The 12,389-nt window shown below is 42.1% G+C and overlaps 1 protein-coding gene across 1 annotated transcript in view; it reads left to right on the top strand.

The window, feature by feature from the left end:
• Rrp40 (exosome complex component Rrp40) overlaps nt 1-12,389 on the top strand; it is a 32,940-nt gene that overhangs the window by 6,098 nt on the left and 14,453 nt on the right. Inside the window, exons 2-3 of the mRNA XM_037432064.2 lie at nt 1,628-1,777; nt 7,847-8,001. Coding sequence (XP_037287961.2) covers nt 1,628-1,777; nt 7,847-8,001 — 305 coding nt within the window. The remainder of the gene's footprint in view (nt 1-1,627; nt 1,778-7,846; nt 8,002-12,389) is intronic.

Here is a 12,389-nt window from a genome sequence, read left to right as displayed (position 1 = left end):
ATCTAGTGCATGTTGCCAGAGCACTAGTATTCCCGAAATTAAACAACTGTTTTAGTACTCCTACTCTTGTATCTGTGTTCCTGTATCTATATTCCAGAATATTTTTTTGTCTTGTTTGAAAAGTGTTTCAGAAGTATCCGGTTCTGTTGAAGACAAATGTATCTCAGTATCTGTATTTTGGGCATGCGTGTATTTTGATATCATTATTTCGGAATACTTTTCTGAGTATCTCTGCCTGACCCTGAGCTAAGCACAGCTTAAACATGGTAAGCATTGATAGTATGGTGAAACATTGGTCTCGGCATATATACAGTGTTAAACCACTTCAGTGGCCTATATTCGTATTAGGTCCTACATACTACCGTAACAACTATTATAGAGTAGCCCGCATGTTGAGGAAAATAGCGTTTATTTAATGTTCCTGAGCATAATTAGTTTTAGACCTTGGATTTATTGAAGCACACCAGATATCTATCGTAAAACAAGGTTTTGTGTAAAGTTTTTTTATAGGCAAATAGGATTGACACTTTGCAACCACTACAAGTTCTTTGTTCACTCTGAAAAAAAAAATTCGAAGGGGGAATTTATTGACATCCTAGAGGCTGGAGGGTGTACATGTGTATCTTGGATAAATTGCCATGTGTTCATCGCATGTTTTGCTGATTAATTGCAGTGTAAGGATCCCACCAGTTAACATTAAGGTAGGCATGTCTCTGTTGCGAATACAGTGGCAGAAAGTCCACTCAGTCAACTGGTTTGTAGACAAGGGTGATCTGCCGAGGGGTTCCAGCATGCGCTACCTTTTTTCTTGGATATCTTTGCGCTATTGGATCTTCTCTTTCAACTTTCTCTTCTGACCTTTGTAGGAGACAGGCTTAAAATTTGAACATCACCTCTCAGAGCTTTATTTTCTCTGAGGTGCTTCCCAATACAAGTAGTTGTCTTAGCTAAATTGTTCAAATGTGAGTGAACCTTAATTGAACTTCAAATCGTATATTTGTTGAACGCATTTGAAGCGAGGATATCACCAGTGTGAGCGCAGTACTGAATATAATTTTTTTCTCCTAAGCAAATGGCAAGTTCTCAATCAGTAGGTGGCTCTGTTATCATTAGTATTGCAGAAAGGCAAGTAAATGCCAAATATACAGCCATCAAATTATTCGGTGAAGGGGAACATTATGTAGAGCAATGAAAGTCGCTTGTCTCTGGCTGAGAGGTACTGTTAAAAGCGAGCATCGATATGAGACCCCACTTTTGTTTCGTTTATCTGAATGCAGCTTTAGGCCTGCCTCGCCGATGTGTTTGTTGCGCCAATATGTTCGCTGAGTCAGGATGCTCAGATTGACAGAACAGCCTGCATAACATGAATGTCCTTTCATGATCAGACTTTCACCTTTCATTTTTGCTAAGGAGTTCTGTAGCTTCCTGCCATAAACTGTTGGGACATTGGGCTAATCTCTAAGCACATGCAGCATATGTGATAACTTCAGCTGGAGCTTGAAATGGTCAAAGAATGAGCTATAGGTTTATACGTTTTAGCTATTAAGCCATGTCACCAAAGTGTGACATTATTCCAACAAATAAATGTTTGTTATAATTAAACAGTGACAATAATACTTTCTTGCAGTATATTCCGGCAAAAGGTGACTGCGTCATTGGAGTTGTGATAAACAAGGGAGGAGAAACGGTACGCGTAAACATTGGCAGCAGTGAGCCTGCCACACTGTCTGTGTTTGCCTTCGAAGGAGCTACAAAGAGGAACAGGCCTGATGTGGAGGTAAGTCGACTGGATAAAGTCAACTCTTCGCGAGCTTCTTGATGTGTAAAACAGCAATGTGATTGCTTTGCCACTTGTGCCGCGGACTGCGCTAAGAGGTGAAGCCTGCTACATCCAGCTACATTTTAACAAAAATCACATAACTTGCGCCAAACATGCACCAAAATGTCATTTTTGCAGTCTTTAGGCAAGAATAAAAGACGGCTAGCACTTTACCATTGTAATTTTAACGAAGAAGCTTTTCAAGCTCGTTGTAAAGTGCGTGACCATGCCCAGAAACTAATGCCACCATGAATGGGTATTCACAGAATTTGGGCAAGATCCACTACTCACCCCGCCGTGGTGGTCTAGTGGCTAAGGTTTTTCACGAGGCGGAATTCGGACTTGCTACCTAAGCTACCTTACGTGTCTTTATGCTATTTTACTCTTTGATATGCTATCGTTATCTTTACTCTTTGATATGCTATTGTTATAATTACTCTTTGATATGCCATCTTTATTCTGTTTTTTCTGTTTTTCTGCACACCTACGGCTAGTCGTTAAGCTGTGTAAATATCTCATGTTGATCAGTTTTCGAAGTTTTATAACTTTATTAAAATACTTGTGTTTGTATACTTTTTTTTTCGTAGGTGCCTGCCTCTTTTCATGATTACTTTTGAGGGAATCTCAACTAACCATAGGCTAGGGATTCAGGTGCATTCATCTCATTCAGGTGGGATTAGGTGCCACTTACAGACCAACTAATATTTAATAATATTTACGTGATAGCATTAAAGAGCTTGTTTCACAGAAATTTCAGTGTCCGTGTTGGCACCGTCGTCGTTGCTTGTGAGCATCATCTTGTGCATGGCCGAAAAATCGAGAAAGATGCAAATAAAATAAATAATGAAAAATTCAGGGTCTGAGTAAGAATCGAACCAGCGTTACTTCCGTGGAAAGCACACGCTCTACTATACAGCCACGCGTCTATTTGGGAATACAGTCAAAATAACTGCCTCTACTTGAAAATGCAGTGGAAGTAACTTTAATGCTTTACAAACACATGTGTCCTGTATACGGGCTTTACAATACAGTATGAAATACACTCATACCTCGATGTAACTAACTCGGATATAAAAAAATATCGATTATAACGAAGTAATTGAAGAAAACAATATTCTTGTAATGAATATTGTGCTAGGAATATATCTTTATGATAAACTTTTGGATATAATGAACATATTTTGCTGTAACATGCAGCTTTGTTGTAATTAGGTTTGAGTATTGCAGTAATAATGCGTGGTATAAGCATACATTGCCATCGGGCGTCAGACCATGTGATTATCATAATTTCTTCACCATTTAAAGCTGGCCAATCACTTCAGAAGGCACACATGCTATTGCGCCTATTGCCTTATAAGGCCACATAGCAGGAGCATAGCAAGTCCGAAAAAATTTCACGCACATAAATTCTCGTGGCTTAAAGCATGCTATCCATCACACAAAATGAAGCCATATACAAAAGCTTCACTGACACAAACCACTTTCAGCTTCGTAGATTACATTGCAGTAGTTCACAATTTAAGCATTTCGTTTAACATCATACAATAAAGGTATACACTAAGTGGTGCCAAAATCAGCCCTTACAATGATCTCATAACAGCTTTCACTGTAAAAAGCTGTTATTTAATGCAAATAACCATCCTGCTGCTTCGGAAAGTGTGTTTCCAACACTGAATTTAACGCTGCTTCGTCATTCACCAAGATTGAAAAGAGAACAGTCATGTTATGCGAAGAAAGTCTATATAAGTTGTTCTTTAGAGAGTAACCCATTGACAATGCATTTCATCAATTAGTAGTCATTAATTAGATAATTTTATCAGTACTTTCCTAATATCGCAGGGTCAGTAAGGCATCTACATGCATTTTGAAATGTATCTCACTTTAATATTTTCTGTATGTCAATTGGTAACAGCCAATAAAGAGAGCATAAAAAATTATAAAAAATTTCTTGTGGCTACTGCATTTCTTTCCTTTTCTTTAAGTTCTGGCCACCTTGCAATAAAGTGGTTTGATAGTAATACAGTAAAAACTTGATTGCACTGGACCATAAATAATGTTCGAACTAACCGAATACCAAATTATGGAAAGTATCAAGAAAACAATAAAGAAGTGTGTATTATGTCGATGCGTTTGCATTTGCTTGGTGAATAAACGAACCTTGTGCACAATTTGCATGGGAGCAGTATTAAAGCTGCAGTTTCTGGCATTCCCGGCTTCATTTGCAATCTGACCTCAGCTCCGGACTCCGTGTCTTAAGCATGAACATGCTCTGAACAATCCCTTTTTACGTAACACTGCCATCAACACCACCCCATGACCAGGACAACTCTTGTAAGAAATGTTGTAAGAAATGACAACTGTTGTAAGAAATGGGCGGTATCTCATCGTTTGTTCATGAAAATGTCACGTGCGAGATTTATTCCATATTTATTCCATTCCAAGCGAGTATTTTGTGTAGTGTGTTGCTCCTACTAAGCACCACACTGGAAACTATACCACCACTCAATTCATCCTGCACGGAAACTAACGCTATCGCACTGCTTTCTAAATGTATCATACATTTTTCCACATTATCTGCTGAAAGTGTTCCAGGTGTGAGCTTAAGTGCACTTTGTGGACATTACTTGTGACTCTCAATTGCACAGGCTGTTTCACACTTGGGGTAAAACTCAAGAGTGCATGGTATCGTGATGAGGTGAGCGCTAGAGTCAAGCAACGGCGGCAGCTCGCACATATTTTATTTATTTATTTATTCAATACTGCAGACTCGAGGTCCAAGCAGGGTGGTGATACACATACAAATAAAATAATTGCGAAACGAAACAATAAAGAGCAAAGAAGGTTGTTTGGTAGGTTAGTTCATTCATCACATGTATTAGTAAGACAGTTACATTCACATATGGTTCTTGGAAAGTACGAATACTTCAGTAGGTCTGTGCGAGCAAAATATGGGATCAAGGCTTTTGGGTGGTGGTGTCGGGTGGGCCGGCTACTAAGGGGTGTCAAATACGGGGATGGGTCTAGAGCTATTTTTTTGTTCAAAAGTTGATCAAGGAATTCTAATCTAGCTTTTTGTCTTCGCATCTGCAGTGGGGGAATGTTGTTGGCTAGCATTAAATCTGAGGGTGAGTCTAACTTGGAGTACTTGTTGAATATAAATCTAACAGCTTTTCTTTGAGTGTATATAGAGTGTGTATATTACGTTTTGTATAAGGATCCCATACTATGCTCGCGTACTCTAGTTTTGGCCGCACAAGGGCTGTGTAACAAAGTAGTTTAACATTCGTGGGAGCACTTTGAAGTTTATGTTTAAGAAGACATACTTTACGAAAGGCAGATGAACAAACATAATCAATATGGAGATTTCAAGATAAGTTGGAAGTAAGTGTCACACCAAGGTATTTGTAGGAGTTTACTTGTTGCTGTGGTGAAGACCCTAATATGTATGTATACAAGTGTGGATTCTTTTGGCGAGTCACTGGAAGGCACATACATTTGTTCGCGTTGAGACACATTCCCCATTTGTTACACCATTCATATATATTGCAAAGACTAGTGCTCAGATCGTTGAAATCGTTAGTGGAACGTATTTCTTTGAACAAAACACAATCATCTGCAAACAATCTCATTTCCACACTAGGGTGAATAACATCAACAATATCATTGATATACAATAGAAAAAGCAAAGGGCCTGTGGTACGCCTGATGTGACCGGAAGACAGTGAATATTGGCCCCCTACATCAACATACTGTTCGCGATTATTTAAATACGCAGAAATCCAACAAACGAATATTTCGGGTATACCTATTGTTCTAAGTTTAGAAATAAGTTTACTGTGGGGAACTTTATCGAAGGCTTTGCAGAAATCTAAGAAGAGTATATCTGTCCTACCGTGTCTATCGATGTTTAATGCAAGAGAGTGAAACAGTGTGACGAGTTGAGTTACGGTGGATAATCCTTTCCGAAAACCATGTTGATACATGGTTAATATACAGCGTTCTTGAATATACTTGTTAATACTAGTAGCTATGATGTGTTCAATAATTTTACAACATTGTGAAGTTTGTGAGATTGGACGGTAATTTCCTAGTGCTAACCGGTCCCCCTTTTTAAAGATGGGTACAACACGGGCTGTCCTCCAGTCACTGGGCAGCTGGAAAGACAACAAAGAACAGTGAAAAATAATAACCAAAAACTTTGCTAGAGATAAAGCATATCATTGTAGAAATACGTTTGGTATGTTATCAGGACCAGAGGATGCCTTAGTTTTTAAATTTAGCAACATAGACACCACGCCTGGATAAGAAATAAACAGTGCTTCAGCATAAGGAAAGGCTGCAGCATTAGATATACAGTTGAAATCAGAAGTATTGAACACACTCTGGAAATATTGATTAAAATGCCGGGCAATGTCTCTCTGATCGGTGACATTGGTTCCATCAATTGATATTTGGGATACAGGTCTTTTCTTTTCAGTGATAAAACTCCAGAATTTACTGGGGTCATTTGCAATAAAGGCCCTTGAGGACGGCGTGTTGAACCATGTAGTCTGCAACTGCAACACGTGCTGGAGGCATTTTTTGAAAGCATGCTACTTACAAGGGCACTGTGCGGATTTCATCTCTACTTATAGAACTGAGCTTATAATCCCTGGTAAACTTTGTACAACGCCAACCTTTGAGTCTTCACTCTCCCAAAAGTGGGATGCTGGTGGTTGCCTGTTTAGACGCCATTCTCTTTCTAAATGCCAGGGTACTGAGAGCGTGCACATATATTTTTTTCGCTGCATGTGCTGCTGTAATGCGCAGCGCCGAGAAAGAGACACCAAATTGTGCTCGGAACGGGCTCGGTCTCCGAGCGCTGCCGCAGAGTGTAACATGCTTCCCAACATTGCAGCCAGCGCACGACATCGTAGCAGACGACATGGTTCAACACTACACATTTTTAGCACCTGCTCCTGCGTAAGCTGCTGTCAGCACATGGCTGCTCCCATTACTGCATCATGGTGCTTTGAGTTTTCCCCTAAGTGTGAAAAAATGTCTGTGTCTTTACAGCTCATGCTAATGCTGGGACTTGTTTTCATAGCCGAGTTGTATATGGCTATGTTCTGGCAGATCACATCTGCATACAAAATACGCATAAAAAACCAATTGCTGACAAACCGATTCACTAAACTAATCCAGTGTTTTAGTGTCAAAGGTGGACATGGCTCGAAAATAAACACGCTGGCATATAATTTCCTTGAAATGGCCAAATGTCATTAAAAAAATTGCGTCGAAGAAAAGACCACTTGTATACAAAGCAGTGATGTAGGTTAGTTGGTTTGAGTTACTTGTATTCATATTTGTAGCGCAAAAAAAAAAGCCAAATGCAGACGTCTTGTGTATGTTTTTCTTACTTGTGTCTACGTCTGGTCAGTTTTTGCACTACAAATACGAGTACAAGTGGCCATTTGTGTAAAATAGGACTGTAGTGCCAGTTTTGTATTTTCAAAACAATGCTGTTATGTACGACAGGATTTCATGTGAATAGATTGCCGTTTACCACCTTTGATGATGTAATATGTGTCGTGCACTACGTAAACAGCAGGATCCTTGAGTGCTTGCGTAGAGAGCAGACGGCCAACACCCATTCCTGGGACGGCTGTTCGCCTTGGCTGTTCGTGCCCTCGAAACCCAGCGTCATTCCTGGTCACAACAGCTTGTCTTCTTATTCGCTCAATATAATAATAACGATAAAATATAAGTTCACTCTAGTGATATTCACTATACTAGACCCTCCATTGTTGCAAGTTCTCTGGCTTCCAACTTCACTCTGGCGGAGCGGCTGCCGCATCGTCGATGGTCGCAAGAATACTTGTGACCCACGTACTTTGATTTCGGTGCAAGCTCAAGAACCCCAGGCGGTATAAATTTTTGGAGCCCGCATAATCATATTGTGGTTTTGTAAGGTAAAACCCCAGCAAGTATTATTAAAATTACAGTGGTGAAAGGGCTTTGAATTTTTTCTTTCTCCATGTTGACTAGGTTGGCGACGTCGTGATGGCCCAGGTGCTGATGGCCAACAGAGGCATGGAGCCAGAGTTGGTCTGTGTGGACAGTTACGGCAAGAAGGGCATTATGGGCGTCCTTCGCAGCCCCACGGGCTTTCTCATCAAAGTGCCCATCAACCTCATCAACAAGTTAGTTGCTTTCACTTTCATGTACCTTGAGGCTTTACTTGCATCCTGTTTTGCCCGACCTGCAAAGTGTGGACGTGTTATCTGATTAACTCGTTTGGCCATTGTCATGAGAAGTTTAAATTTTATAAATTACTCTTGGGCTCTAGCATAAAAGCTGTGTACTACTGTCGTCACAGTTGACGGGTTTACAAGAAGAGCACTTGACGAGCACATTCATTATGCACTAAATTAAAATTTAGAGTGGATTCTTGTGTCTCAGATAAAGCATTTAACACCTAACTCAAAGCGAACTTTTTTGTCACCTCACCCGACCGGCACGCTAGACTGTTTCATTCCTTTCAGCAGTGAGCGATATTTTTTTTTTATTGTGATAACAATTATATGGAAACTCTCAGCTGGATTTTGCCATCAGCGTCGCCGTCATTCACCGTATATGTATACGTATCTATATATATATATATATATATATATATATATATATATATATATATATATGAAAATGGAAGAAAGAAAAATAATCCATAAAAAGACTCCGGTGCGCGGAATGGAACATCCTACCTCTGAATTGTCAGTGCGAGACGTTAGCTCTTGAGCCACGAAGGAGCACCTCCTTCAACGTTCAAACAACAAGCTATTTATATCTACCACTTACCGCTGCCGATGCTTATCTCGGGGAAACTGCCGTGTTTTCAGCACTACCAGCGAAATAACGCAGTAAGCGCATGTCGCCAGATCGTCATGACGCGGCGGAGCACGCTCTCATCTCCTACGCGTACTTTGCCCCGCAAACAGGAAGAGGTTGGACGCTCGCACGCCCGTCCTTATCTCGCAACAAGGAACATTGTATGCATTGGGCTCTCACCGGAATGATCCTGTTGTAGTTACCAGGTGCACAAATGTCACTGCATTCGTTGCACAGTCTCCGATTGCGAAAAGGGCGTGCTTTTCAGACACAACGAAGTAACAACTGAGACGCTTATTCGCAATCATCTATACCTGTTGTCGCATGTGTTCGCACTACAGCATGCAAGCGGTAGCTTATGCTAATAATGCACACCCGCACACGTCAGCAGCTAACAACCAAAATTCACGTTTATTAGCACTCGCCCCAAACCCCGGCGTCTCCGTGCGCGATCTGTTGACGCCTACCGAAGACTCCAATTCACACCTGAACAGTCTTTCAGTAGGAATCGCTACATTCCCCTTTCTCAACAAGCCTGAAATCACAAGTTCAGTCTTTCAGGCTTTCTTACGACTCGGCCATACCGAGTACGGTAAATGTCCTGGTTTCTCCGCACCTCACACAAAGTTGTGCCAGATGGTTCTTGCTCCAAGCCTCCAGAGGGTGACTGGGTACGGTCGCTTGACTCATCCTGAAATGTCCGGTCTACTTGTTCTGGCAGTAAATCTGCAGAGGAGGACGAGGTACTGTCGCTTGAAGTCGGATCAAAGGGCACCAGGTCATTCTTGTTCTGTTGGATAACCCCAGTTGATGTTTCCACGATATATGATCGAGGCCTCTGTGCTGGGCTTAGTACCTTAGAGACACAAGGAATGTCTTGCACCCATACATTCTCTCCTGGCATCAATGGTCGCAACTCCCGAGCCACATGATGTCTGTTGGAGTTGCGCGTTTGCTTTTCCCTGGCTTTTTCTCCTTCTTCCTTGCTTTGGAAATAGAAGGCCATTTCGGAGTGAGAGCCTCGTCAATTTGGAGAATTGTCATCTTCAGACATCTGCCCATCAAGAGTTGAGCCGGGCTGTAGCCTATTACTCCAGGAGTGTCTCGATATGTCATAAGAGCCAGATAGATGTCTTTTGATTTCAGAAACATCTTTCAGCGTACGTACCATCCGCTCAACTTCTCCATTTGCTTGTGGGTAGCGCGGACTTGAGGTGACGTGTGAGAAACCGTTGGCTTTGCTGAAATCTCTGAAAGCTTCTGATGCAAATTGTCGTTCATTGTCAGAAACGACCACTGACAGGACTCTGAAACGAGCGAAGCAGCTCTTAATGACTGCTATCACTGCTTAAGATGATGTTTGAGCCAGGCTGATCACCTCCAGGTAATGAGAGAAGTAATCCACAAGGATAACATATTGTTTACCTTGGTGTTCAAAAATATTCATGCCTACTCGTTCCCAGGGACCCTTTGACGTTGAAGTAGACATGAGGGGTTCTTCACTGTGTTGAACTTTCGTTGATGCGCAGTCTTTGCAGCCCGTAACCATCTTTCTACTTGTCTATTTAAAGTAGGCTACCACTCTGATTCGCGCGTTTGTGCTTTGCATCTTCCAATGCCTTGATGGCCATTGTGAATTCTGCAGAGAATCTCTTTCTGAAGCGACTGTGGTACCACGATTCTACCGTCTTTTAGCAGAAGTCCTCATACAACAGAGAGTTTGCCCGCTTCTTCCAGTATGCAAGCAGTAATTGTGGAACCTTCGATGGATGGTTTGGCCAGCTGTCTTTACACAATCTGCCAAGACCTACGCAGACTGCGTCTTCATCTTGGTATTTGAGAAGTGTATCAACAGTCATCACTGTAGATTCGATGACCTCCATGACTGGGATCTCTCCGTCCAATGCTCGTGAGTCTTGGTTTTTCTTGGCGCACGTGAAAGAGTATCTGCAGTTGCCAAGTGCTTTCCAGGCACATAGAAAACATTGTACTGGTAACGCATACCGTATTTACTTGCGTAATCCTCACACTCGCATAATTCTCGCACTCCCCACATCGCCCAACAAAAATACGATTTTTTTTTTTTCAAGTAATTATTGCACCCCCGAGAATTGCCGCAACAATGTCGTCTACTTGTTTCAGCCGCTGACGATGATAGCGTGCGCCATCTGGTGCCATCTCTTAAGCATCTAGCGTACTATTATTGCACAGAGATTCAATCCAAGCCAAGCGAAAGCGGAAAGTGCACGTTGCGGCGTGTTTTGTATGTTACGTGGGTAATCTTGTCACGTTATGGGGCGATACTGAAGGTACACGGCTGCTTTCAAGTAGGAAGTGATTGATCATGCACTAAACAACGGCAGCAGGGCCGTCGGTAGGCCCTTCGGAGTCGACGAGTTTTGTGTTCACTACTGGTGACGGCAGCTGAAAGCCAGCAAGACGCGTTGGGCCTGCCGTGTGCCTAAGACTGGGATTGATGGTTAGCTTTATTTCTTCAGAAGGAAACTGTGGACAATTCTATTAAATAGTTATCAGCCCAGTACTGATATCGTACGCTTACCTTTTGAGGGCTCCTGTTGAGTGACAAACGCTACCGCTATGCCCGCAACGACCACAAGCTTTGCGTATTGTATTCTAATTCTCGACTATTTGCTTGCACTTTTTGTGTCTCAAATAAACCTTGCCTTGTGTTGAACCTCTGCATTTATTGTTGAGGTAAATTTTGATGACTACTTCTTAAAACTTGCTTTTAGTTGCTGGTGTGAGAATCCCGATTCGCGACGACTTCATTTTCTTCCCGATTCGCGGCCACTTCGTTTTTCTTTTTTGCTCTGTACGTATTTATGGAAAGTTTTCTCCGCGTAATTCTCACACTATCCAACTTTGCATCGGTTTTCCATCAAAAAAAGTGCGAGGATTATGCGAGTGGATACGGTAAGCCTCATACGAAACCTTTGAATGCGTGGTGTCATCACGTCGAGCTCTTCTTTACCCAGCAACGTAATTAGTGACCTATGATCAGTCTCTATGTGAAAGACTATACTCCTGACAAACTGGTCAAATCTTTCCACAGCCCATGTTACTGCAAAAGCCTCTTTCTCAGTCTGGCTGTACCTTGTCTCAGTAGGTGACAGCGACCTGGAAATGTAGGCGACAGCACGTCTTTCGCCCGTGGTGTGATCTTGCAGCACTGCACCTAAACCATTTGAGCTGGCATCGGCTGATAGCGTGTTGTGAAACATGGGGTCGTACCTTGCCGTTGCAGTAACGTTCGTAAGTGTGTCTTTCACATTCTGAAAAGCCTTCTGCTGGTCTGGGCCCCAATACCATGTGCTGGTCTTGGTGAGGAGCTGACGTATTGGTGCTGTATTTTCAGAACAATTTGGTAGGAAGCGTCCCACGTGGTGTACCATTCCGAGTAGCCTTCTCACCCACTGACATCTGAGCGTGCCTGTAGATTTGCAAGAGCACTGATCTTGTCCGGTCTGGCAAGATTCCATCGCTGCCTACTACACCCAAAAACTTTACATTGGGTACAGCAAACACACACTTTGCCTTGTTCAGCTTTACACCAGCGCTTTGTGGGTGTTGCATGAGCTCTTCAAGTCTTAGGTCATGCTCCTCCTTTGTTCGCCCAAAGACCAAGATATCATCTATCATACTTACCACGCCGTCCATTCCTTCAAGATTGTGACTCATTCGGCAT

Source organism: Rhipicephalus microplus, chromosome 10 (genome assembly GCF_043290135.1).
Source record: "Rhipicephalus microplus isolate Deutch F79 chromosome 10, USDA_Rmic, whole genome shotgun sequence".
In the NCBI taxonomy this organism is placed as follows: Eukaryota; Metazoa; Arthropoda; class Arachnida; order Ixodida; family Ixodidae; genus Rhipicephalus; species Rhipicephalus microplus.
Note: the sequence above shows the minus strand (reverse complement) of the source record. Positions and strands in the feature narration are given on the sequence as shown.